This window comes from Xenopus tropicalis, chromosome 6 (assembly GCF_000004195.4).
Source record: "Xenopus tropicalis strain Nigerian chromosome 6, UCB_Xtro_10.0, whole genome shotgun sequence".
Taxonomy (NCBI): Eukaryota; Metazoa; Chordata; class Amphibia; order Anura; family Pipidae; genus Xenopus; species Xenopus tropicalis.
The window spans coordinates 4498765-4526458 of record NC_030682.2 but is presented as its reverse complement, the minus strand read 5'-3'; the positions used below and the strand labels follow the sequence as shown (position 1 = coordinate 4526458).

General features: G+C 51.6%; 1 protein-coding gene and 1 pseudogene across 2 annotated transcripts; both read right to left on the bottom strand.

Annotated features, from left to right (window-relative positions):
- LOC101734654 overlaps positions 1-25753 on the bottom strand; it is a 151358-nt pseudogene extending 125605 nt beyond the window's left edge.
- On the bottom strand, positions 8712-26492 carry LOC101732603 (gastrula zinc finger protein XlCGF26.1-like). Of its 2 annotated transcripts, XM_031904255.1 has the most exons (3): positions 18059-18371; positions 12351-12458; positions 8712-11253 (listed from the first exon to the last, which is right to left on the bottom strand). In XM_031904255.1, the coding sequence occupies exons 2-3, from the start codon at positions 12433-12435 to the stop codon at positions 9674-9676; spliced, it is 1665 nt and encodes a 554-aa protein (XP_031760115.1). In that variant the 5' UTR covers positions 12436-12458; positions 18059-18371; the 3' UTR covers positions 8712-9673. The 2 variants fall into 2 exon arrangements, with proteins under 2 accessions (XP_031760115.1, XP_012809124.1); XM_012953670.3 differs by lacking the exons at positions 12351-12458; positions 18059-18371 and adding an exon at positions 26363-26492 and having other exon boundaries at positions 8712-11229.
- Between the last annotated feature and the right edge of the window lie 1202 nt (positions 26493-27694).

The following is a 27694-nucleotide window of genomic DNA, read 5'->3' as shown; positions in this document are numbered from 1 at the left end:
GTTCTGGGGTATTATACATGGAATTGGTGCTGTATTTATCTGCTGTGGGTTCTGGGGTATTATACATGGAATTGGCACTGTATTTATCCTGCTGTGGGTTCTGGGGTATTATACATGGAATTGGCACTGTATTTATCCTGCTGTGGGTTCTGGGTATTATTACATGGAATTGGCACTGTATTTATCCTGCTGTGGGTTCTGGGGTATTATACATGGAATTGGCACTGTATTTATCCTGCTGTGGGTTCTGGGGTATTATACATGGAATTGGCAACTGTATTTATCCTGCTGTGGGTTCTGGGGTATTATACATGGAATTGGCACTGTATTTATCCTGCTGTGGTTCTGGGGTATTATACATGGAATTGGCACTGTATTTATCCTGCTTGTGGGTTCCTGGCGGTATTATACATGGAATTGGCACTGTATTTATCCCGCTGTGGGTTCTGGGGTATTATACATGGAATTGGCACTGTATTTATCCTGCTGTGGGTTCTGGGGTATTATACATGGAAATTGGCACTGTATTTATCCTGCTGTGGGTTCTGGGGTATTATACATGGAATTGGCACTGTATTTATCCTGCTGTGGGTTCTGGGGTATTATACATGGAATTGGCGCTGTTATTTATCCTGCTGTGGGTTTGGGGGTATTATACATGGAATTGGCACTGTATTTATCCTGCTGTGGGTTCTGGGGTATTATACATGGAATTGGCACTGTATTTATCCTGCTGTGGGTTCTGGGGTATTATACATGGAATTGGCACTGTATTTATCCTGCTGTGGGTTCTGGGGTATTATACATGGAATTGGCACTGTATTTATCCTGCTGTGGGTTCTGGGGTATTATACATGGAATTGGCACTGTATTTATCCCGCTGTGGGTTCTGGGGTATTATACATGGAATTGGCACTGTATTTATCCTGCTGTGGGTTCTGGGGTATTATACATGGAATTGGCACTGTATTTATCTGCTGTGGGTTCTGGGGTATTATACATGGAATTGGCACTGTATTTATCCTGCTGTGGGTTCTGGGGTATTATACATGGAATTGGCACTGTATTTATCCTGCTGTGGGTTCTGGGGTATTATACATGGAATTGGCACTGTATTTATCCTGCTGTGGGTTCTGGGGTATTATACATGGAATTGGCGCTGTATTTATCCCGCTGTGGGTTCTGGGGTATAATACATGGAATTGGCACTGTATTTATCTGCTGTGGGTTCTGGGGTATTATACATGGAATTGGCACTGTATTTATCCTGCTGTGGGTTCTGGGGTATTATACATGGAATTGGCACTGTATTTATCTGCTGTGGGTTCTGGGTATTATACATGGAATTGGCACTGTATTTATCCTGCTGTGGGTTCTGGGGTATTATACATGGAATTGGCACTGTATTTATCCTGCTGTGGGTTCTGGGGTATTATACATGGAATTGGCACTGTATTTATCCTGCTGTGGGTTCTGGGGTATTATACATGGAATTGGCACTGTATTTATCCCGCTGTGGGTTCTGGGTTATTATACATGGAATTGGCGCTGTATTTATCCCGCTGTGGGTTCTGGGGTATTATACATGGAATTGGCACTGTATTTATCCCGCTGTGGGTTCTGGGGTATTATACATGGAATTGGCACTGTATTTATCCCGCTGTGGGTTCTGGGGTATTATACATGGAATTGGCACTGTATTTATCTGCTGTGGGTTCTGGGGTATTATACATGGAATTGGCACTGTATTTATCCTGCTGTGGGTTCTGGGGTATTATACATGGAATTGGCACTGTATTTATCTGCTGTGGGTTCTGGGGTATTATACATGGAATTGGCACTGTATTTATCCTGTTGTGGGTTCTGGGGTATTATACATGGAATTGGCACTGTATTTATCTGCTGTGGGTTCTGGGGTATTATACATGGAATTGGCACTGTATTTATCTGCTGTGGGTTCTGGGGTATTATACATGGAATTGGCACTGTATTTATCCTGCTGTGGGTTCTGGGGTATTATACATGGAATTGGCACTGTATTTATCCTGCTGTGGGTTCTGGGGTATTATACATGGAATTGGCCCTGTATTTATCCTGCTGTGGGTTCTGGGGTATTATACATGGAATTGGCACTGTATTTATCCCGCTGTGGGTTCTGGGGTATTATACATGGAATTGGCACTGTATTTATCCTGCTGTGGGTTCTGGGGCCCTGTATTATTTATCCCATGATGTGTTTTGGGTAATTATACATGAAATTAGTACTGTAAGTATCCATCCCTTTGTTCCCAATACAGAAAATGGAGTAAGTGTGAAAACAGGCAGTGGACCATCCCAATAGCTTCATAAATAAAAGAGAAAATACTTCCTGGAAGAGACCTCTGGCTCCTGGGTAATAAAAATGACCCTCATATCTGCCCAATTCTGCCCACTATTGCAAATCCTTCAGGTTTAGCCCAAGATAAATGGACATACTGTATATATGTATCAGAGGACTCTCTCCCCTGTTTTTCTGTCTGTGACATCATCCAGCCCGGTTACAGACTGGAGAGAAATCCGATTGGCTGGGAGCCCCAGTGCACTTCTGGTTGAAGAGGGGGACCCACGGAGTGCCTGGCTTTGGAGCCAAAACCACGGGTTGCACCAGTAGGTTATAAAAGAATCCCTGCTGCAGTGCCAGCCAGTGAGAGCCAGATCTGGGGAGCAGAGAGAGAGAGTAACCGGCTGGGAGTGCTCTGCTTGGCATTGAGCTCCAGTCTATAAAAAGAGAGTTCTGCTTCGCCGCTGTTGGCCGCCTTTGTGTAAGTCTCCTGTGTGTGGCCCCTGTGTGAGGGCCGGTGTTTCTCTTGTTCTTGCTACGTGGGAGCAACTGCCTATCCAAAGAGAGAGGTACTCTGGGGCAGGTAGCGCTACCTGGGGGAACTAAAGAGCTCTTGGGGAAGGGACTGAACTGAGCGGGGGTATTTGTGTGGGACTGTGGCACCTATAGAGACTGTGCCGGGAGTGGATAGAGTTCCCCAGGGCAGGATTACTATGTATCGTAAAGTTTATAATATATATTACATATTTATTGGTTTTCTGGAATCGTCCCCCCCACTTCTCTCAAAAATAACTGCTCCCTATGCAGCTCCCAGTGTTATCTACCTAGGGTTGGCAACTTTGACCTCGGCAAAAACAGGACGGGATGGTGACATTTTGGACAGAGCAGTGACGCGGGGGTGGGATCATGCCATTTGGGGGCGTATTTGTGCCTTGTGGAGGTGGGGCTGTGACATCAGAGGTGGTTATTGGACGATTATTGCTCAGGTTATGCAAAACTCGAACAGACAGTTGAGACCCAAAAAGCCCTAAAACCTCCCTAAAAAAGGTCCAAAGTTCTGGCTACGGCATTTGTTGTTTACAAAGGGTAAAAATTCTCTTAAATGGCTTTTTTCATATGGCGAATAACTACATTATGGCAAAATATGTGGGCACCAGAGCTGGGCCAAGAGGAACCAAGGTACCACTTCCCACCCTCCCCTCAATTCTCAAAATGGCTCCCCCAGCAGCTGCCCCCCATCACTGTTCCCTTCACCCCAACCCTCGCTCCCTATGCGCTCCTCTGTGTGGCCCCTACAGAATGGGGTCGATGAGATGTGAGGGGAGGAACCGAGACTGCAAAATCCCGACCCCAACCTAACTGAGCCCCCCTGGGGTGAATCCCACAGGAATCAGGCCTGAACCCCAACATTAGGGCCCAAACTCTGACATATACGGACCTGATGGGCGGCTCAGTATCAACTACAGTGAAGGCAAAGAACATTCAGTACCCATCAAATGTTTTTAAAGACAAGTTTTTTAGAATTTTTGGTGGAGTATTAACCAACGTACATTTCAATTTCAAAGTGTAATTTAGGACAATGTTTATGGAAACTGAGAAATGTTTTATTTTATTTAAAAGAATTGCAAAAAACATTACACAAAAAGTGTAAGAGGTGCCCCAACAGCTCTCCTCCAACCAATCACAACCCCCAGGTCAATAGATCTAAGGGACAAAGGTCTTCGCATCTCCCTTGGCTTCAGGGCTTGGGGAGACCCCTTTGGTCTTCAGACTCTCTGCTTCATAAGGTTGGAGAGTCCATTTGTCCCAGTTCCTACTGCCAAAAGGTGTGTAAAAAGGAAGGCACCAGTCTTGTGCCTGAAGGTTCCGGTTCCATCTTGTGAACCCACAGTCGGGCTAGGGCTTAGGGGGAAGGAGCCTAATGACCACCCACCCCCCCCCCCCCCGCTAGATCTTGAGTACTCAGTGGCTTACCCTATCAAATGGCATCAGGAAACAGCAAGGAACTGACATGGTAAAAGGTCTTGTAGAGCAACCACCTAAATAACCATTATGGTGAGACCTTACCAGGGACCTATAAAGGGGCAAAATTATGTTTCATCCCTTGAGTCAATGCCCTTTTTATACAAGACAGCACTTTATTTGCTTTAGTAGCCACAGAATGACACTGCCTGGGGGTTCCTCACGGTGAGGGCAGTGAGGGGGTTGGGGAAGGCCCTGCCGGGGGATGTTGGGTAGGGGGTTCCTCACGGTGAGGGCAGTGAGGGGGTTGGGGAAGGCCCTGCCGGGGGATGTTGGGTTAGGGGGTTCCTCACGGTGAGGGCAGTGAGGGGGTTGGGGAATGCCCTGCCGGGGGATGTTGGGTAGGGGGTTCCTCACGGTGAGGGCAGTGAGGGGGTTGGGGAATGCCCTGCCGGGGGATGTTGGGTTGGGGGTTCCTCACGGTGAGGGCAGTGAGGGGGTCGGGGAATGCCCTGCCGGGGGATGTTGGGTAGGGGGTTCCTCACGGTGAGGGCAGTGAGGGGGTTGGGGAATGCCCTGCCGGGGGATGTTGGGTAGGGGGTTCCTCACGGTGAGGGCAGTGAGGGGGTTGGGGAATGCCCTGTTGGGGGGATGTTGGGTAGGGGGTTCCTCACGGTGAGGGCAGTGAGGGGGTTGGTGAATGCCCTGCCGGGGGATGTTGGGTAGGGGGTTCCTCACGGTGAGGGCAGTGAGGAGGTTGGGGAATGCCCTGCCGGGGGATGTTGGGTAGGGGGTTCCTCACGGTGAGGGCAGTGAGGGGGTTGGGGAATGCCCTGCCGGGGGATGTTGGGTAGGGGGTTCCTCACGGTGAGGGCAGTGAGGGGGTTGGGGAATGCCCTGCCGGGGGATGTTGGGTAGGGGGTTCCTCACGGTGAGGGCAGTGAGGGGGTTGGGGAATGCCCTGTTGGGGGGATGTTGGGTAGGGGGTTCCTCACGGTGAGGGCAGTGAGGGGGTTGGTGAATGCCCTGCCGGGGGCTATTCTAATACCTACTGGGAGCTGCTATCTTGCTCCCTTCCCATTGTTCTGCTGATCGGCTGCTGGGGGTGAGGGGGGGGGATATCATTCCAACTTGCAGCGCAGCAGTAAAGTGAGACTGAAGTTTATCAGAGCACAGGTCACATGGCTGTGGCACCCTGGGAAATGAAGAATATGGCTAGCCCCATGGGAAAAACAGATTACAATGCAGGATTCTGCTGGAGAATCTCTATTAACTGATGGGTTTGTAACAAACACATTTGCCCATGACAGTGTTGCTTTAATCACTTTCCTATCTTTCCCACTGCTGGGGATAAATAAACAAAGCACCCACCCTGTCCCTCTGGCAGGTCCCTGTACATGGGAAAGCACCGGGGCTGTTCCTGCTGAACTGTATAAAGTACATGGAACAGTGGAACTATCTGTCTGGCACTGCAGCCGGCTGATATGAGAGGATGGGGGGGCTGGGGGGCAATATAGAAGCTCAGGGGGGACAAAACAAGAGAGAAATCATATTTTAATTTGAGAAACATGGAGGGGCCCGGGGCCCTTTAGCAAAGAACTGTGTGTATTTAGCAATACTCTCCTGCCATATTACAATGTTTTGGGGGCTTTTTTGTCAATGGGAAAAAAGCAGGGACCCCAGAGCCAGTTTGGGTGCATCCGCTGGACCCCTTTAATACAGTCATTAAAAAAAAATTATAATGAAGTATAGAACTAATGTTAAAACACTAAAGGCGATTGCCAGACTACGGGTAAGAACCCACGGGCGGTTTAGTTGCCCACGGCATACGACTATGGGAAAAGTGATGCAATGGGGTTTCCACGAGCGACTCCTATGGCTGCCGGCGGAAAGCCTTTATCGGAGCAGTTAGTCACCCCCTATAGCAGAGATCTATCAGGGGCAACTAACTGGCTCGGGGGGCCCCAATGAAAAGGCTATTACATGGGCTGATAAAAGCTGGCAACGGGGTCAGCAGCTAATTGTCCCGTTTATGGGTCCCTCGGCCAGGCCTGCCCAACCATCTGACAGGTTCAATATATGAAAATGATAATGTACGATAAGCTTGATATCATAGGAATAAGAAATAAAATACTAGGAAATGATAATGGCTCTGTTCTACGTTGCCGAGATGATGCATTTACAGAGGCAGAACGAGAAGTTACTGGGACCCTTAGGCAAATCAATGTAGGACCCCCACTGGACTGTGCAGGAGCCATGACAGCTGGGGATCAGCCTTAGGGGCGACATTGGGAGACAATGAGCATTTGCTGAAATAGGGTCAGTAGGGCTGGGATCGGTGTGACTATGGAGGCTCAGCTGGAGGGTCAGTAGGGCTGGGATCGGTGTGACTATGGAGGCTCAGCTGGAGGGTCGGTAGGGCTGGGATCGGTGTGAATATGGAGGCTCAGCTGGAGGGTCAGTAGGGCTGGGATCGGTGTGACTATGGAGGCTCAGCTGGAGGGTCAGTAGGGCTGGGATCGGTGTGAATATGGAGGCTCAGCTGGAGGGTCAGTAAGGCTGGGATCAGTGTGAACATGGAGGCTCGGCTGGAGGGTCAGTAGGGCTGGGATCGGTGTGAACATGGAGGCTCAGCTGGAGGGTCGGTAGGGCTGGGATCGGTGTGAATATGGAGGCTCAGCTGGAGGGTCGGTAGGGCTGGGATCGGTGTGAATATGGAGGCTCAGCTGGAGGGTCGGTAGGGCTGGGATCGGTGTGAATATGGAGGCTCAGCTGGAGGGTCAGTAGGGCTGGGATCGGTGTGACTGTGGGGGCTCAGCTGGAGGGTCAGTAGGGCTGGGATCGGTGCGACTATGGAGGCTCGGCTGGAGGGTCAGTAGGGCTGGGATCGGTGTGAATATGGAGGCTCAGCTGGAGGGTTGGTAGGGCTGGGATCGGTGTGAATATGGAGGCTCAGCTGGAGGGTCAGTAGGGCTGGGATCGGTGTGACTATGGAGACTCAGCTGGAGGGTCAGTAGGGCTGGGATCGGTGTGAATATGGAGGCTCAGCTGGAGGGTCAGTAGGGCTGGGATCGGTGTGAATATGGAGGCTCAGCTGGAGGGTCGGTAGGGCTGGGATCGGTGTGACTATGGAGGCTCGGCTGGAGGGTCAGTAGGGCTGGGATCGGTGTGACTATGGAGGCTCAGCTGGAGGGTCAGTAGGGCTGGGATCGGTGTGAATATGGAGGCTCAGCTGGAGGGTCGGTAGGGCTGGGATCGGTGTGAATATGGAGGCTCGGCTGGAGGGTCGGTAGGGCTGGGATCGGTGTGAATATGGAGGCTCAGCTGGAGGGTCGGTAGGGCTGGGATCGGTGTGAATATGGAGGCTCAGCTGGAGGGTCAGTAGGGCTGGGATCGGTGTGACTATGGAGACTCAGCTGGAGGGTCAGTAGGGCTGGGATCGGTGTGAATATGGAGGCTCAGCTGGAGGGTCGGTAGGGCTGGGATCGGTGTGAATATGGAGGCTCAGCTGGAGGGTCGGTAGGGCTGGGATCGGTGTGACTATGGAGGCTCGGCTGGAGGGTCAGTAGGGCTGGGATCGGTGTGACTATGGAGGCTCGGCTGGAGGGTCAGTAGGGCTGGGATCGGTGTGACTATGGGGGCTCAGCTGGAGGGTCGGTAGGGCTGGGATCGGTGTGAATATGGAGGCTCAGCTGGAGGGTCAGTAGGGCTGGGATCGGTGTGAATATGGGGGCTCAGCTGGAGGGTCGGTAGGGCTGGGATCGGTGTGAATATGGGGGCTCAGCTGGAGGGTCGGTAGGGCTGGGATCGGTGTGACTATGGAGGCTCAGCTGGAGGGTCAGTAGGGCTGGGATCGGTGTGAATATGGGGGCTCAGCTGGAGGGTCGGTAGGGCTGGGATCGGTGTGAATATGGAGGCTCAGCTGGAGGGTCAGTAGGGCTGGGATCGGTGTGACTATGGAGGCTCAGCTGGAGGGTCAGTAGGGCTGGGATCGGTGTGAATATGTAGGGATGCACCAAATCAACTTTTTTTCAGATTCGTCTGAACCCCAAATCCTTTGTAAAAGATTAGGCCAAATATCAAACCAAATCCTAATTTGAATATGCAAATTAGGTTAAAGGTCAACTCTTGCTAAAAAATTTTCAAGGATTTGGTTCGGCCAGGAGAGAAACCTGCCAAAAAAGGCGGAATCCCGAGCCAAATCCTGGATTCGGTGCATCCCTGGCAGTCGCTGCCCGAGTTGTTCATGAACTAGAAGTGACTTGTCCAACAATAATTTCCTATATTTGTATTTATTTTGTCAACTAAGGGGGGTCCCGGGCAAAAAGAGAGAACCTTAAACTGAAAGCTCCACCCCAAGTCCAATGGTTTCAAGGAAACAAATCCTGTATGTAGATAGGGGGGTGGGGGGAGGGAGGAGTTACCCGTATTTTACAGAAAAGGACCAGAATGTTTTATTATTTTGACAAAATATCTTATTTACATGAGAAAAAGCTGTCTTTTATTTTTGTGTCCATAATGGTTCCCCTCCAAGTACAGTGACGTTCCGCCATCTTGCCAGATATCTTACACAGAGCATGATTAGTACACGGATACACGGGGAGAGCAGTAATCCCGGCTGGGAGTCCCGGGAACATAAGCTCCGGCTCTGTTGGGCGACAGGATAAACCCGCCCCACGTTCTCTACAGGGGAATTTTGTCGTAGTTATCAAAGGGTTCAATAAAGGGCTTCTATACAAAATAAAGGTTTCTCTTCTGTAAAAATATCAGTGCGATTACAAAGGTTTATCTTTTGCATAAAACGTATTTTTACACTATGTACAATACAAAAAGTTCTCTTTGGGGGGCATGTTGTTGTACTTTTAAAATGGTTTTCTTTGTAGTAAAACATTTCCCTCATTCTGTACAGGTGAATGGTTTCTCCCTCGTGTAAGTTTTCTGCTGGATTCAAAGTCCTCTCTTTCTAGTGAAACATTTCCCACATTCTGTACAGGTGAATGGTTTCTCCCCTGCGTGAGTTTTCTGCTGGATTTAAAGTCCTCTCTTTCTAGTAAAACCTTTCCCACACTCTGTACAGCTGAATGGTTTCTCCCCAGTGCAGATGTTGCTGTGGCTATGAAGGATTCCCGTTTCAGTAAAATTTTTCCTGTATTCTACAAAAGAGAAGAGATTACTCCTTGGTAAGGATTTTGTTGTGGTTTCGAAGGGTTATCTTTTCAGTAAAAAATGTCCCACATTCTGTACAGGTGAATGGTTTCTCTCCAGTGTGAATTTTCTGGTGGATTCAAAGTCCTCTCTTTCTAGTAAAACATTTCCCACACTCTGTACAGCTGAATGGTTTCTCCCCAGTGCAATTGTTGCTGTGGTTTTGAAGGATTCTCATTTCCAACACTACGCACCATTTTTCGTTCTGGTGTGAGTGCGGTTGTGCTTTACAAGGGTTTTCTTTTCAGTAAAACTTTTCCCGCATTCTGTACAGGTAAAAGGTTTCTCTCCTGTGTGAATCCTGTTGTGGATTTTGAGGTTTATCTTTTGAGTAAAACATTTCCCACATTCTGTGCAGGTGAATGGTTTCTCCCCGGTGTGACTGTTGACGTGGATTTGAAGGCTTATCCTTTGAATAAAACTTTTCCCACAATCTGTGCAGGTGAATGGTTTCTCTCCGGTATGAATTTTGCTGTGGTCTCGAAGGGTTTTCCTTTCAGAAAAACTTTTCCCACATTCTGTACAGGTGAATGGTTTCTCTCCGGTGTGAATTGTGACGTGGTTTTGAAGGCTTATAATTTGAGCAAAACTTTTCCCACAATCAGAACAGGTGAATGGTTTCTCTCCGGTATGAATTTTGCTGTGGTTTCGCAGAGTTTTCTTTTCAGTAAAACTTCTCCCACATTCTGTACACGTAAAAGGTTTCTCTCCAGTGTGGATTTTGTTGTGATTTAGAAGACTTGTCTTTTGAGTAAAACCTTTCCCGCATTCTGTACAGATGAATGGTTTCTCCCCAGTGTGAATTTTGTTGTGATGTTGAAGGGTTCTTTTCTCAGTAAAACATCTCCCACATTCCGTACAGACAAAAGGTTTCTCCCCAGTGTGAATTTTTATGTGGTTTTGAAGGATTAGCATATGAGGAAAACCTTTCCCACATTCTGTGCAGGTGAAAGGATTCTCTATCGTGTGAATTCTCTTATGTTTTTGAAGCATGATATCATCAATAAAATGTTTCCCGCATTCTGTACAGGTGAATGGTTTTTCCCCTGTGTGAACTCTCATGTGTCTGAGAAGTTTCCCCTTGTCAGTAAAACCCTTCCCGCATTCCATACAGGGGAAACGTTCATTTCCGCTATGAATTTTTTTGTGGTTTTGAAGGCTTGACTTTAGAGTAAAACTTTTCCCACATTCTGTACAGGTGAATGGTTTCTCCCCTAAATGAATTCTCATGTGTCTGAGATGTTTTCCCTTGTCAGTAAAACCCTTCCCACATTCTGTACAGGTGAAATGTTTCTTTCCTGTATGAATTTTTTTGTGGTTTTGAAGGCTAGCCTTTCGAGTAAAAGTTTTCCCACATTCTGTACAGGTGAATGTTTTCTCCCCTATATGAATTCTCATGTGTCTGAGATGTTTTCCCTTGTCAGTAAAACCATTCCCACATTCTGTACAGGTGAAATGTTTCTTTCCGGTATGAGTTTTTTTGTGGTTTTGAAGGCTTGACTTGAGAGTAAAACTTTTCCCACATTCTGTGCAGGTGAATGGTTTCTCCCCTGTGTCAGTTCTCATTTGTGATCCACAGAGCTCACTATTCCCAGAGAAGGTTTCCTCATCTTCACTGCAGATAAAACCTGATCCATCAGAGCTTGTTAAGCAATCGCCATCTCTTGTGCCGGACTCCGAGTCAGTCTCTGGTTTGGGCAGTTCAGCAGAGTCTAAATTGGGTTCCGCCTTCATGTACCCCCCTAATAACAACAAACAGGAGAGAGCTGAGGGGGAATAGATACCATCTGTATCGTGGGGGAAATTTTCATTAAACCAGTAGACAATTCAACTGTTAAATGGGGTGGTTATAGAATGGCCAATCCTTAGCAACTTTTCAATTGGTCTTTATTATTTATAATTTTTTAATTATTTACCTTTCTCTTCTGCCTCTTTGCAGCTTTCAAATGGGGGTCACTGACCCCAGCAGCCAAACCCTATTGCTCTGTGAGGCTCCAGTTTTATTGTTATTGTTACTTTTTATAACTTTCTTTTCTATTCAGCCCCTCCCCTATTCATATCCCAGCCTCACATTCAAACCCCTCCCTGGTTGCTAAGGTAATGTGGACCCTAGCAACCAGATAGCTACACCAAACTAAAGAGCTGCTAAACAAAAAAGTAAAATAATGAAAAACCGCAAAAGTGTCTGAGAATATAACTCTCTATGTCACACTGAAACTTAACGATATTTTGTGTAATGGCAAATACTTGTACTTAACACTGTCCCCAATATGTAATAAAAGGCACTAAGTTTGCCCGGGGTAGTAACCCATAGCAACCAATAAGATGTTTGCTTTTAAAAAAAAAAAGTGACCAGTAAATTATGCCTGCTGATTGGTTGCTATGGGGTTTCTGCTCTTAGGCAAAAACGTTGGATGCTACGGAATCTTGCCCATTTATTTTTTCCTGTAAAGTCGGTAAAAATGGGACATGGAGTCAAGGACAAGAAGGACCAGAACAAGGGGTGGGAAGAAGAGGCACCTGCCTAGGGTGCAACAATGATGGGGGGCCAGGCAGGTACCTCTCTTACCTACCCCTAGTCCGGCCCCCCTTGCCCCCGCAATGTCACTGTGCACATTGGGGGGGCCCCTCAGTTGCCAGGTCGGCTTGGCCCGTCTCTAAGGGCAAATATTTGCAATTACAGAGAATGCCGGGGCAAACAAGCTAAAATGGGCCACTATAAAGGGAAAAGGAACATAGAATAGAGCAGGGGGTAGAGACCTAGCTCCCCTGTTAAAATATATAAGGATTATGCTTATTATTTCAGCCACATTTCTCAGTATTCCAGCAGAAAGCTGATGTTACTTACTCCCTGGCTACTTACCCCCATCAGTAAGTGGCGCTGCTGAGCTTTCCATTGGGGTCTGATGGTCCTCAGGGTCCGGTTCTTCTTCCTTTATCTGTAACATTTCTGGTTGTGGCTCTGGGGAACCTGCCAGTAAGAAATGGGCACTGTCATGTAAAGCTGGGAGTAAGGGAGAGACAGGGCCGTGTAAAGCTGGGAGTAAGGGAGAGACAGGGCCGTGTAAAGCTGGGAGTAAGGGAGAGACAGGGCCGTGTAAAGCTGGGAGTAAGGGAGAGACGGGGCCGTGTAAAGCTGGGAGTAAGGGAGAGACAGGGCCATGTAAAGCTGGGAGTAAGGGAGAGACAGGGCCATGTAAAGCTGGGAGTAAGGGAGAGACAGGGCCGTGTAAAGCTGGGAGTAAGGGAGAGACAGGGCCATGTAAAGCTGGGAGTAAGGGAGAGACAGGGCCGTGTAAAGCTGGGAGTAAGGGAGAGACAGGGCCGTGTAAAGCTGGGAGTAAGGGAGAGACAGGGCCGTGTAAAGCTGGGAGTAAGGGAGAGACAGGGCCGTGTAAAGCTGGGAGTAAGGGAGAGACAGGGCCGTGTAAAGCTGGGAGTAAGGGAGAGACAGGGCCGTGTAAAGCTGGGAGTAAGGGAGAGACAGGGCCGTGTAAAGCTGGGAGTAAGGGAGAGACAGGGCGCGTAAAGCTGGGAGTAAGGGAGAGACAGGGCCGTGTAAAGCTGGGAGTAAGGGAGAGACAGGGCCGTGTAAAGCTGGGAGTAAGGGAGAGACAGGGCCGTGTAAAGCTGGGAGTAAGGGAGAGACAGGGCCGTGTAAAGCTGGGAGTAAGGGAGAGACAGGGCCGCGTAAAGCTGGGAGTAAGGGAGAGACAGGGCCGTGTAAAGCTGGGAGTAAGGGAGAGACAGGGCCGTGTAAAGCTGGGAGTAAGGGAGAGACAGGGCCGTGTAAAGCTGGGAGTAAGGGAGAGACAGGGCCGTGTAAAGCTGGGAGTAAGGGAGAGACAGGGCCGTGTAAAGTTGGGAGTAAGGAAGTGCCTGTGTTAGATCAGCTTCATACAGGCTTTATAGGGGTGCCATGATTATGCCAATTCAGACACACGTGACTGTAGGGGGGGCTAGTGGGTCTTCTGCTCAGTCTCACACACCCGGCACCCAGGCCAGACTAGCGGCACAGCACCCCAAAGCCCAACCAACACCCACAAACTCATACACAACTTGCTGCCCCCACTCTCATACTTCTTACACTGGCGATGAGAGATGCCAAGCACACTGGTAGGGAAAGGGTTAATGTAAGGAACTGACACACACACTCTCCTTACCAGCAGTCACAGGGTTAATCAGCACACAGCATGCAGAGGGTTGTTATATTTTATATGTAATATTATAAAGGTATAACAGTGCGTATATACACGGTGGTACAAATAGGGGATACGATAAAATAAGTACAAACAGTTTTGTAAAATAAAAGGGAAAAACACAGAAGCCCTAAACTGTACCGAGCCGAGTCCTACTAGCCCTGGGGCAAGGGAACCCCGGGATTAACCCCCAGTCCCACAGCCGCCCCTCTCTATCGGCCCCTGCAGCGGGATTAACCCCCAGTCCCACAGCCGCCCCTCTCTATCGGCCCCTGCAGCGGGATTAACCCCCAGTCCCACAGCCGCCCCTCTCTATCAGCCCCTGCAGCGGGATTAACCCCCAGTCCCACAGCCGCCCCTCTCTATCGGCCCCTGCAGCGGGATTAACCCCCAGTCCCACAGCCGCCCCTCTCTATCAGCCCCTGCAGCGGGATTAACCCCCAGTCCCACAGCCGCCCCTCTCTATCAGCCCCTGCAGCGGGATTAACCCCCAGTCCCACAGCCGCCCCTCTCTATCAGCCCCTGCAGCGGGATTAACCCCCAGTCCCACAGCCGCCCCTCTCTATCAGCCCCTGCAGCGGGATTAACCCCCAGTCCCACAGCCGCCCCTCTCTATCAGCCCCTGCAGCGGGATTAACCCCCAGTCCCACAGCCGCCCCTCTCTATCAGCCCCTGCAGCGGGATTAACCCCCAGTCCCACAGCCGCCCCTCTCTATCAGCCCCTGCAGCGGGATTAACCCCCAGTCCCACAGCCGCCCCTCTCTATCAGCCCCTGCAGCGGGATTAACCCCCAGTCCCACAGCCGCCCCTCTCTATCAGCCCCTGCAGTGGGATTAACCCCCAGTCCCACAGCCGCCCCTCTCTATCAGCCCCTGCAGCGGGATTAACCCCCAGTCCCACAGCCGCCCCTCTCTATCAGCCCCTGCAGCGGGATTAACCCCCAGTCCCACAGCCGCCCCTCTCTATCAGCCCCTGCAGCGGGATTAACCCCCAGTCCCACAGCCGCCCCTCTCTATCAGCCCCTGCAGCGGGATTAACCCCCAGTCCCACAGCCGCCCCTCTCTATCAGCCCCTGCAGCGGGATTAACCCCCAGTCCCACAGCCGCCCCTCTCTATCAACCCCTGCAGCGGGATTAACCCCCAGTCCCACAGCCGCCCCTCTCTATCAGCCCCTGCAGCGGGATTAACCCCCAGTCCCACAGCCGCCCCTCTCTATCAGCCCCTGCAGCGGGATTAACCCCCAGTCCCACAGCCGCCCCTCTCTATCGGCCCCTGCAGCGGGATTAACCCCAGTCCCACAGCCGCCCCTCTCTATCGGCCCCTGCAGCGGGATTAACCCCCAGTCCCACAGCCGCCCCTCTCTATCAGCCCCTGCAGCGGGATTAACCCCCAGTCCCACAGCCGCCCCTCTCTATCAGCCCCTGCAGCGGATTAACCCCCAGTCCCACAGCCGCCCCTCTCTATCGGCCCCTGCAGCGGGATTAACCCCCAGTCCCCGCCCTCTATCAGCCCCTGCCGGATTACCCCAGTCCCCAGCCCCCTCTCTATCAGCCCCTGCAGCGGGATTAACCCCCAGTCCCACAGCCGCCCCTCTCTATCAGCCCCTGCAGCGGGATTAACCCCCAGTCCCACAGCCGCCCCTCTCTATCGGCCCCTGCAGCGGATTAACCCCCAGTCCCACAGCCGCCCCTCTCTATCGGCCCCTGCAGCGGGATTAACCCCCAGTCCCACAGCCGCCCCTCTCTATCGGCCCCTGCAGCGGGATTAACCCCCAGTCCCACAGCCGCCCCTCTCTATCAGCCCCTGCAGCGGGATTAACCCCCAGTCCCACAGCCGCCCCTCTCTATCAGCCCCTGCAGCGGGATTAACCCCCAGTCCCACAGCCGCCCCTCTCTATCAGCCCCTGCAGCGGGATTAACCCCCAGTCCCACAGCCGCCCCTCTCTATCAGCCCTGCAGCGGGATTAACCCCCAGTCCCACAGCCGCCCCTCTCTATCAGCCCCTGCAGCGGGATTAACCCCCAGTCCCACAGCCGCCCCTCTCTATCGGCCCCTGCAGCGGGATTAACCCCAGTCCACAGCCGCCCTCTCTATCAGCCCCTGCAGCGGGATTAACCCCCAGTCCCACAGCCGCCCCTCTCTATCAGCCCCTGCAGCGGGATTAACCCCAGTCCCACAGCCGCCCCTCTCTATCAGCCCTGCAGCGGGATTAACCCCCCAGTCCCACAGCCGCCCCTCTCTATCGCCCCTGCAGCGGGATTAACCCCCAGTCCCACAGCCGCCCCTCTCTATCAGCCCCTGCAGCGGGATTAACCCCCAGTCCCACAGCCGCCCCTCTCTATCGGCCCCTGCAGCGGGATTAACCCCCAGTCCCACAGCCGCCCCTCTCTATCGGCCCCTGCAGCGGGATTAACCCCCAGTCCCACAGCCGCCCCTCTCTATCAGCCCCCTGCAGCGGGATTAACCCCCAGTCCCACAGCCGCCCCTCTATCAGCCCTGCAGGGATTACCCCATCCCACAGCCGCCCCTCATCGGCCCTGCAGCGGGATTAACCCCCAGTCCCACAGCCGCCCCTCTCTATCGGCCCCTGCAGCGGGATTAACCCCCAGTCCCACAGCCGCCCCTCTCTATCAGCCCCTGCAGCGGGATTAACCCCCAGTCCCACAGCCGCCCCTCTCTATCAGCCCCTGCAGCGGGATTAACCCCCAGTCCCACAGCCGCCCCTCTCTATCAGCCCCTGCAGCGGGATTAACCCCCAGTCCCACAGCCGCCCCTCTCTATCAGCCCCTGCAGCGGGATTAACCCCCAGTCCCACAGCCGCCCCTCTCTATCAGCCCCTGCAGCGGGATTAACCCCCAGTCCCACAGCCGCCCCTCTCTATCAGCCCCTGCAGCGGGATTAACCCCCAGTCCCACAGCCGCCCCTCTCTATCAGCCCCTGCAGCGGGATTAACCCCCAGTCCCACAGCCGCCCCTCTCTATCGGCCCCTGCAGCGGGATTAACCCCCAGTCCCACAGCCGCCCCTCTCTATCGGCCCCTGCAGCGGGATTAACCCCCAGTCCCACAGCCGCCCCTCTCTATCAGCCCCTGCAGCGGGATTAACCCCCAGTCCCACAGCCGCCCCTCTCTATCAGCCCCTGCAGCGGGATTAACCCCCAGTCCCACAGCCGCCCCTCTCTATCGGCCCCTGCAGCGGGATTAACCCCCAGTCCCACAGCCGCCCCTCTCTATCGGCCCCTGCAGCGGGATTAACCCCCAGTCCCACAGCCGCCCCTCTCTATCAGCCCCTGCAGCGGGATTAACCCCCAGTCCCACAGCCGCCCCTCTCTATCAGCCCCTGCAGCGGGATTAACCCCCAGTCCCACAGCCGCCCCTTCTCTATCAGCCCCTGCAGCGGGATTAACCCCCAGTCCCACAGCCGCCCCTCTCTATCAGCCCCTGCAGCGGGATTAACCCCCAGTCCCACAGCCGCCCCTCTCTATCAGCCCCTGCAGCGGGATTAACCCCAGTCCCACAGCCCGCCCCTCTCTATCAGCCCCTGCAGCGGGATTAACCCCCAGTCCCACAGCCGCCCCTCTCTATCAGCCCTGCAGCGGGATTAACCCCCAGTCCCACAGCCGCCCCTCTCTATCAGCCCCTGCAGCGGGATTAACCCCCAGTCCCACAGCCGCCCCTCTCTATCGGCCCTGCAGCGGGATTAACCCCCAGTCCCACAGCCGCCCCTCTCTATCGGCCCCTGCAGCGGGATTAACCCCCAGTCCCCACAGCCGCCCCTCTCTATCGGCCCCTGCAGCGGGATTAACCCCAGTCCCACAGCCGCCCCTCTCTATCGGCCCCTGCAGCGGGATTAACCCCCAGTCCCACAGCCGCCCCTCTCTATCAGCCCCTGCAGCGGGATTAACCCCAGTCCCACAGCCGCCCCTCTCTATCAGCCCCTGCAGCGGGATAACCCCCAGTCCCACAGCCGCCCCTCTCTATCAGCCCCTGCAGCGGGATTAACCCCCAGTCCCACAGCCGCCCCTCTCTATCAGCCCCTGCAGCGGGATTAACCCCCAGTCCCACAGCCGCCCCTCTCTATCAGCCCCTGCAGCGGGATTAACCCCCAGTCCCACAGCCGCCCCTCTCTATCAGCCCCTGCAGCGGGATTAACCCCCAGTCCCACAGCCGCCCCTCTCTATCAGCCCCTGCAGCGGGATTAACCCCCAGTCCCACAGCCGCCCCTCTCTATCAGCCCCTGCAGCGGGATTAACCCCCAGTCCCACAGCCGCCCCTCTCTATCAGCCCCTGCAGCGGGATTAACCCCCAGTCCCACAGACAGTGCAGGGAGGAGGAGGAGGAGGAGGAGGAGGAGGAGGAGAGGGAAAATCACTTACCCAGCAGCCCAGGGACACAGAATAATGCAGTTACAGGAAGGGTTCAGCCTTTCCCTCTATCCGGTCTGAAACTAGAGAGAAACACGAAGATCTCTCGCCCCTCCCCCTGGGAAGGCAGCTCCGCCCCTCAGCCAATGAGCTTTTTCCAGTTTATCTCAGCGGCCAATCCCAGTGTGTGTATACAGTCAGTTTGTGCTAGAGGCGGCCATGTTGCTGTTGGGCAGAGAGTTGGGAGACACAGACTCAGGCTGTACTTGGGCAGCAGATTAGCGGGATCTGCCTGCAGCGCTTTCCTTCCTTCCATTTTATTGAATTTCTAATGAGGGAATCGAGTTTGTGAGGCATTGCATGATGGGTAATGGAAGCGTTGCATGATGGGTAATGGAAGCGGTGCATGATGGGTAATGGAAGCGTTGCATGATGGGTAATGGAAGCGTTGCATGATGGGTAATGGAAGCGTTGCATGATGGGTAATGGAAGCATTGCATGATGGGTAATGGAAGCATTGTATGATGGGTAATGGAAGCATTGCATGATGGGTTTGGTTTTATCCAGTTGAGTTTACAGACAATTCTATCAGAAATGGGAGGAGAGAGAGTTTACTCACAGTTTATCTGTTACTGTACAGAGCAAGCAGTGTGGCAGCTCCTACTTGTTATTAGCAATAACTCCAATAGAGCCTGTGACTATGTAGAGCTTAGGGGGTAATATCTGTCTCTCTTCTCACAGAGATGCCCCCATACTCAGGGCCCCGGGCAAGGCACAAGGGATCAGGGGCCCCGGGCAAGGCACAAGGGATCAGGGGCCCCGGGCAAGGCACAAGGGATCAGGGGCCCCGGGCAAGGCACAAGGGATCAGGGGCCCCGGGCAAGGCACAAGGGATCAGGGGCCCCGGGCAAGGCACAAGGGATCAGGGGCCCCGGGCAAGGCACAAGGGATCAGGGGCCCCGGGCAAGGCACAAGGGATCAGGGGCCCCGGGCAAGGCACAAAGGATCAGGGGCCCCGGGCAAGGCACACAGGATCAGGGGCCCCGGGCAAGGCACACAGGGATCAGGGGCCCCGGGCAAGGCACACAGGGATCAGGGGCCCCGGGCAAGGCACACAGGGATCAGGGGCCCCAGGCAAGGCACACAGGGATCAGGGGCCCCGGGCAAGGCACACAGGGATCAGGGGCCCCGGGCAAGGCACACAGGGATCAGGGGCCCCAGGCAAGGCACACAGGGATCAGGGGCCCCGGGCAAGGCACACAGGGATCAGGGGCCCCAGGCAAGGCACACAGGGATCAGGGGCCCCGGGCAAGGCACACAGGGATCAGGGGCCCCGGGCAAGGCACAAGGGATCAGGTCCTCTCTTTAGAAATGACACAGATTTATAATCCCATTGTATAAGGAGAGTCCCATATCCTTAGTATTCCTATCAGGGGGTGCTGATTACCAAAGGGCCCTCTGGGTGCCGTTAGGGTTGCCCCCTGGGGCAGTATTTCGTTTTTCTTGTTGGTAAATCAGCAGTGTAACTTTTAAAATGTCGTGGCGACTAATTGGCCACAAACCACGTGCAATTACTTGCGGGATTTGTATATTAATCTCTAGGCCCTAAAACGCTGCAAGTTTTTTAAAAAGTCGCCCCGGGTGTCTTCTCCCTAAAAGAGAGAATATCTTGGATAAGCGGAAAAATGTAGGAAAAATATAAATAACAGAATTTGCCCATGATGTGTGGTCAGGGGGAGGGGCTAGCTGGAAGCCCCTCCCACAGTTGATCAGCCAAGGGTAAATAAAACTAAGCCTTCCTGTGTTAGACATTAAACATTAGGAATTAAGCATTTAAAGAAAAGTGTTTTGGGGTCACTGGGTGCCTTGAGAGTCACAGATCATTGGTCGTCCATCACCAATCAGTGCAATGGCAGGCTTCCCTGTACCGCCCCTGAGAGAAAGTGTCCGGTGTTGGGCTGGGGGGGGGGTGTTGTTTATTAGGGACCTGGGTGCCCCGGAGATGATCACTGATGTCTCACAGAGAGGCACGGGGTACAAACATAGTGATTTATTCACACTCACCAAGGTACAAACAGTCTCACAGTCTGATCGGAGCAATGAATTCAATATATAACTACTAAATATGTCCAACCCAGACGTACGAATTGGATCAGTTTGTAGTGTATAAAGGGGGGGCACAGCAGCTTAGGCAGGACCCCCCCCCCTGCAATTCAGGGGGACACATATATTCTCAATGGGATTACACTCGAGACAATCAACAGGGCACTCCCCTAATTACCCAGAAACAATTACCCAAAATGTACTTTGTATCATGTGATGTTTCCGTTGCAATACACTGAGCTGCCACTGGGGGGCAAGACAAACACGATGATATGTTATTGGCTGAAACTCTCTGCACAGAACACTCCCGACATAGTTACCCTTTACCCCTAGGAATGGTCTCACAACTTATTGTTTGAATAAAGGGGGAATATTGTGTGAAAATCAATGAATTGTACTCAGATAAATATAGAAGGAATGGGCTTTAAACAGTAGAGTTTATTGAAAATTCCACAAAATCCCCACTAGCCCCGCCCATCTGTTCCACTTCCTGCTGCCTCCTTTCCCAGGCTGTGCAGGGGGGCGGCGGCACTGTAGGATAGGAACCAATCAGCAGCTAGGCTGACCTGATAGGGAACTGAAGTTTATCTGTGCTTGTGTGAGTGCAGGGCTGTGATTGGCTCTCCCCCTCCTACTGTGCTTCTGGCAGGGACCGTTAGGACACGCCCACCCCTCATGTGAAACCCAGACAGGGACCTGAGAGGATCTATAGGGAGCTCCAATAAAGGGGCCATTGTTACAGATAGGGTTAATGTTTAGCCCAAAGGGAAACCAGCTCCTTATAGGGGTTATTCCCCTTTGTGTGGGGTTATTTCCCCTAAAAAGTGCTATTCTGAGACAATTTGCAATTGGTCTTCATTTTTCATGTTTTTTTAAAATATTTCACTTTTTGTTGAGCAACTCTCCAAGTTAGAATTTCAGCCGTCATCTGGCTGCTAGGATACAAATTACCTTAGCGACCAGGCATTGGTTTGAATGAGCGATATATATATATTTATAAGAGAGGGGCCTCAACAGTAAAGTAATAAAAAGTAACAAGTAACAATAAAACCAGAGCCTCGCAGAGCGATAGTTGTTTGCCTGCAGGGTGGGAAAGAGGCAGAAGAAGGAGGAAAATAATTTAAACATTATTAAAAATAAATAATAAAGACCAACTGAAAGGTGAACTGCCCCTTTAAAGGAACAGTTCAGGGTAAAAATGAAACTGGTTGGATAGAATTATATTTTATTTCCCAAAGCCTCATATAGTTAGTTGGGCACAAATGTAATGTATAAAGCCTGGAGTGGGCAGATGTCTAACACAATAGCCAGAACACTACTTCCTGCCTTATAGTGTATAAAGCCTGGAGTGGGCAGATGTCTAACATAATAGCCAGAACACTACGTCCTGCTTTATAGTGTATAAAGCCTGGAGTGGGCAGATGTCTAACAGAATAGCCAGAACACTACTTCCTGCTTTATAGTGTATAAAGCCTGGAGTGGGCAGATGTCTAACACAATAGCCAGAACACTTCTTCCTGCTTTATAGTGTATAAAGCCTGGAGTGGGCAGATGTCTAACACAATAGCCAGAACACTACTTCCTGCTTTATAGTGTATAAAGCCTGGAGTGGGCAGATGTCTAACACAATAGCCAGAACACTACTTCCTGCTTTATAGTGTATAAAGCCCGGAGTGGGCAGATGTCTAACACAATAGCCAGAACACTACTTCCTGCTTTATAGTGTATAAAGCCCGGAGTGGGCAGATGTCTAACACAATAGCCAGAACACTACTTCCTGCTTTATAGTGTATAAAGCCCGGAGTGGGCAGATGTCTAACAGAATAGCCAGAACACTACTTCCTGCCTTACAGCTCTCTAACCTCTTAGTTAGTCAGTGAATTTAGAGGGGCCACATCGGTTGTAACTGTCAGTTAGTTTGTGAGCCCGCAGGGTCAGATTCAAATGCAAACTAACTGACAGTTATGTCCCATATGGCCTCCCCTTAAATCACTGATTGGCTACTGACTATCTAACAGCTTAGAGAGCTGAAAGCAGGAAGTAGTGTTCTGGCTATTATGTTAGACATCTGCCCATTCCAGCCTTTATACATTACATTTGTGCCTAACTGTATTGAAAACATTTATTATTTTGCACAGTCTGTTTTACCCGGTTTTATTTCTACCCTGAACTGTTCCTTTAAATCCCCTTTGAAGAACGTAGTGTCAGTGATGAGATCCCGACTGCTTCCTCCTCTTATGTCTCCTCCTACTCTCCCGGGGGGGGGGGGGGTTCTATGGCTGGCTGGGGGGCCCCACTTAGCGTTTCCAAGCACAGCGCACAGTTCCCTGTGACTGGGAGGATTATACAATAACAAATGATCCATCTCGCTCACAAAGGTTAGCGTTTATAGGCCCCAAAATCAAAATGGCAGCTGCGAGTCTAATCACTAGGGCTGAGGGGGCACATCCGCGCGGCTACGGAATACGGGAATGTCTCAGTATAAGGCGTGTGTTCCTATGAATAGGCCTTGGCTTTGGGAGATGCTACCTCGATGGGGCCAAGAATGCAATTGGTTCACACGAAACTCCGCCCCTGGGCCATGTTACACAGCAAGCCTACATCATCTAGAACAGTGGGTTCTCAACCTTCCTAATGCCGCGACCCTTTAATACAGTTCCTCGTGTTGTGGTGACCCCCAACCATAAAATTATTCCTAAGCCTATCGGAAATATGTGAGAGGGTCGTTCGACCCCCAAAGGGGTCCCAACCCACAGGTTGAGAACCGCTGCTCTAGAACATGTGAATACGCCCCAGCAGCTACACAGTCGCAGGTACTGTCGGATCGTCACTTCCTAAAGATAAACATTGGCCTCGTTCTGCACGGGCGAGAGCGTCTCTCTGGCGTGAATCTTTACGTGCCGCCGAAGGTTTTTCTTTTCGGTGAAACACTTCCCACATTCCGTGCAGGTATACGGTTTCTCCCCCGTGTGGATTTTTTGATGCATGCGAAGGGTCCCCTTTTCGGTAAAACACTTCCCGCATTCCGTGCAGCTGAACGGTTTCTCCCCCGTGTGAGTGTTTTGGTGGTTTAGAAGGTGGCTCTTGACGTAGAATGATTTGCCGCAGTCCGAACACGAATAAGGCCTCTCCTCTCTGTGAATTCGCTTGTGGTTACAGAGGCTGCTGCTCGTAGTAAAGCTTTTCCCGCATTCGGCGCAGGTGAAGGGTTTCTCCCCGGTGTGGACGTTGTAGTGGTGCTGCAGGTTTCTCTTTTCAGTGAAGCTTTTGCCACATTCTGTACAGGTGAAAGGTTTCTCCCCGGTGTGAATTTTGTTGTGGCTTCGAAGGTGGCTTTTCTCAGTGAAGCTTTTCCCGCATTCCGTGCAGGTAAAGGGTTTCTCCCCTGTGTGAATTTTGGTGTGGTCTCGAAGAGTCTTTTTCTCAGTAAAACTTTTCCCGCATTCCGTACAAGCGTAAGGTCTCTCCCCTGTGTGAATTTTGGTGTGATTCCGGAGGGTTTTCTTTTGAGTAAAACCTTTCCCACATTCTGTGCAGGTGAATGGTTTCTCCCCTGGGGGAATTTTCTGATGTTCAAGGCTACACTTGTCAGTAAAACTTTCCTCACATTCCGTGCTATTGAGAGGTGTCTCTCCTGTGTCAGTTCTCTCTTGCGCCCGACAGCGGTGAGCAACATTACTATTCAAGGGGAAGGTTTCCCCACATTTACAGCAGATAACTCCCGATGCGTCGGAGCTTGTTAGGGAATCGCCATCTCTTGTGCCGGTCGCCTTCACGTACCCCCCTAATAACAACAAACAGGAGAGAGCTGAGGAGGAGCAGATATCAACTGTCAGGAACTGTTACAATTAATATAAACGTTTTCTAAAATTCCCTCTCATCAAAAAAATATATATATCAAACAATTCAGAAAATAATAAGGGATAATGTACCCCCTACTGTAAATGATAAGGATATTAGCAGTCACTGAGGGGTTCTGTGCCCATATAAAGGCACAAGGCTGCAGGCTGAGTTATACAGGGAACTCTGAGTATCACTCATGTATTATAAGGGATAATGTACCCCCTACTGTAAATGATAAGGATATTAGCAGTCACTGAGGGGTTCTGTGCCCCCCATATAAAGGCACAAGGCTGCAGGCTGAGTTATACAGGGAACTCTGAGTATCACTCATGTATTATAAGGGATAATGTACCCCCTACTGTAAATGATAAGGATATTAGCAGTCACTGAGGGGGTCTGTGCCCATATAAAGACACAAGGCTGCAGGCTGAGTTATACAGGGAACTCTGAGTATCACTCATGTATTATAAGGGATAATGTACCCCCTACTGTAAATGATAAGGATATTAGCAGTCACTGAGGGGTTCTGTGCCCATATAAAGGCACAAGGCTGCAGGCTGAGTTATACAGGGAACTCTGAGTATCACTCATGTATTATAAGGGATAATGTACCCCCTACTGTAAATGATAAGGATATTAGATATCTGTTTAGAAGGATTGTTTTACACATCTACTTATTCATATTTTTTTACATCAGTTGGATGGGGCACTTTTTCTCATTTCCAGGAACAGACTGATACCTGTACTTACCCCCATCAGTAAGTGGCGCTGCTGAGCTTTCCATTGGGGTCTGATGGTCCTCAGGGTCCGGTTCTTCCTCCTTTATCTTTATCTGTATTATTTCTAGTTCTGCCTCTGGGGAACCTGCCAGTAAGGGAAAGTGTAAATATACTGAGTAAGGAACAGCCTTATCACGTATAAAGCAGAGGTGCATCTCTCTGTGTGATAATAACACGGGCTACTTACCCACATAGGGAAATGGCACCGCAGAACTATCACTTGGGTTCTGATGGTCTCCATGGTCCGGTTCCTCTTCCTTTATCTGTACCTGTAATATTTCTGGCTGTGGCTCTGGGGAAGCTGCCAGTAAGGGAGAGACAGGGCCGCGTAAAGCTGGGAGTAAGGGAGAGACAGGGCCGTGTAAAGCTGGGAGTAAGGGAGAGACAGGGCCGTGTAAAGCTGGGAGTAAGGGAGAGACAGGGCCGTGTAAAGCTGGGAGTAAGGGAGAGACAGGGCCGTGTAAAGCTGGGAGTAAGGGGAGAGACAGGGCCGCGTAAAGCTGGGAGTAAGGGAGAGACAGGGCCGTGTAAAGCTGGGAGTAAGGGAGAGACAGGGCCGCGTAAAGCTGGGAGTAAGGGAGAGACAGGGCCGTGTAAAGCTGGGAGTAAGGGAGAGACAGGGCCGTGTAAAGCTGGGAGTAAGGGAGAGACAGGGCCGTGTAAAGCTGGGAGTAAGGGAGAGACAGGGCCGTGTAAAGCTGGGAGTAAGGGAGAGACAGGGCCGTGTAAAGCTGGGAGTAAGGGAGAGACAGGGCCGTGTAAAGCTGGGAGTAAGGGAGAGACAGGGCCGCGTAAAGCTGGGAGTAAGGGAGAGACAGGGCCGCGTAAAGCTGGGAGTAAGGGAGAGACAGGGCCGTGTAAAGCTGGGAGTAAGGGAGAGACAGGGCCGCGTAAAGCTGGGAGTAAGGAAGCGCCTTGCCGCCTTATTAATAGGGAAACGTTACTCACCGGCCCCAGGAACGGGATCCATTTCCCTCTTTATTGTGGGCAGAGGCTCCTCAGTGTCCGGCTCTTCATTCTCCCATTTCCCCTCTAACCTCCTTGGTTCCATCTCTGGAGAACCTGACAGCAAGGAACAGAAACCCACCATATAAAGCTGCCTGTGGGGCTGCGCTTGGGCCCCCCCTCTGATATTAGTGCAATAAATACATGTTGTACAGGGAGGGGTTTATCCAATCAGTAAACTGCCCCTCTCTATCAGCCCCTGCAGCGGGATTAACCCCCAGTCCCACAGCCGCCCCTCTCTATCAGCCCCTGCAGCGGGATTAACCCCCAGTCCCACAGCCCCCCCTCTCTATCGGCCCCTGCAGCGGGATTAACCCCCAGTCCCACAGCCGCCCCTCTCTATCAGCCCCTGCAGCGGGATTAACCCCCAGTCCCACAGCCGCCCCTCTCTATCAGCCCCTGCAGCGGGATTAACCCCCAGTCCCACAGCCGCCCCTCTCTATCAGCCCCTGCAGCGGGATTAACCCCCAGTCCCACAGCCGCCCCTCTCTATCAGCCCCTGCAGCGGGATTAACCCCCAGTCCCACAGACAGTGCAGGGAGGAGGAGGAGGAGGAGGAGGAGGAGGGAGAGGGAAAATCACTTACCCAGCAGCCCAGGGACACAGAATAAGGCAGTTACAGGAAGGGTTCAGCCTTTCCCTCTATCCGGTCTGGGTACAGAGAGAAGCACAAAGATCTCTCACATCTCCCTCACGGAAGGCAGCCCCGCCCCTCAGCCAATGAGCTCGTTTGTATTTAGCTCATTGACCAATCAATCGACCTCTTCCTGTTTAGACCTGTTCCTGCTACACAGAGGCGCCATATTGTTGGTGGGCAGATTCTACTCAGGAGAGCTGGAAATGAAGCGGCCGGTAAGGTTATACTCACCTGAGCAAACTATCGCTACAGAACAAAGGGAATATGAAGGCTCCTTCTCTCTGGCTACTCCGGGGGTGGGGGGACATAAGCATATGAACAGGGCCCGTGTGGGGCAGATAGGGAAACCACAGGAGGTAATAAACCCGCAGAGCTGTGACTAACAACACCCCCCCACCAGCACTTGACTCCAATACATAACCTGGTATAGTGATGGTTATACAATGTTATAGATTAACCAACAATTTCCACCTTAATGTCCAAATAAAACATTTGTCCTCCTTCATTCTTGTGGCCCTCCAGCTGTAATGCAGCTCCCAGGATCAAAACAGCAGTGGAGCAGGCAGGATTCTGGGAGTTGTAGTTAAGGAGGGGCCCCAGGTATGAATGCTGGGAATAATATATAGTTGTTACACAATGGAATCCTCTGCCATTTGTACGTTTATCCCTTTGGCAGGAGGGGCGCAAGTGCTCTAGTTATGGCCCCACCCACTAACCCAGTCCCATTCCCCCATTCCTATTCAGAGAGAGACTTGCACATCTGACCTCTTGTTGCAGTCCTTGTTTAAAGGGGAAATATTGTGTGAAAAACAATATTGTGCCAATGAATTGTACTCATATAAATACAGAAGGAATGGGCTTTAAACAGTAGTGTTTTGGGCTGATTTATTGAGTTTCTCCCCACTAGCCCCGCCCATATGTTCCACTTCCTGCTGCCTCCTTTCCCAGGCTGTGCAGGGGGCAGCGGCACTGTAGGATGGGAACCAATCAGCAGCTAGGCTGACCTGATAGGGAACTGAAGCCTGTCTGTGCTTGTGTGAGTGCAGGGCTGTGATTGGCTCTCCCCCTCCTACTGTGCTTCTGGCAGGGACCGTTAGGACACGCCCACCCCTCATGTGAAACCCAGACAGGGACCTGAGAGGATCTATAGGGAGCTCCAATAAAGGGGCCATTGTTACAGATAGGGTTAATGTTTAGCCCAAAGGGAAACCAGCACCACTACATAAAAAACTGACCCTAATGCATCGTCTCCCTCCTGGTGCTACTGGGTGCTGCTCCCTG

What these genes read in the sequence shown, in the direction of transcription:
- LOC101732603 (XM_031904255.1), bottom strand. Translation starts at nt 12,435, where the DNA reads ATGTTACAGATAAAGGAAGAAGAACCGGACCCTGAGGACCATCAGACC. An exon ending in AGCGCCACTTACTGATGGGG is followed by an intron (nt 11,254 to 12,350) that starts GTAAGTAGCCAG and finishes ATTCCCCCTCAG; the next exon opens with CTCTCTCCTGTTTGTTGTTA.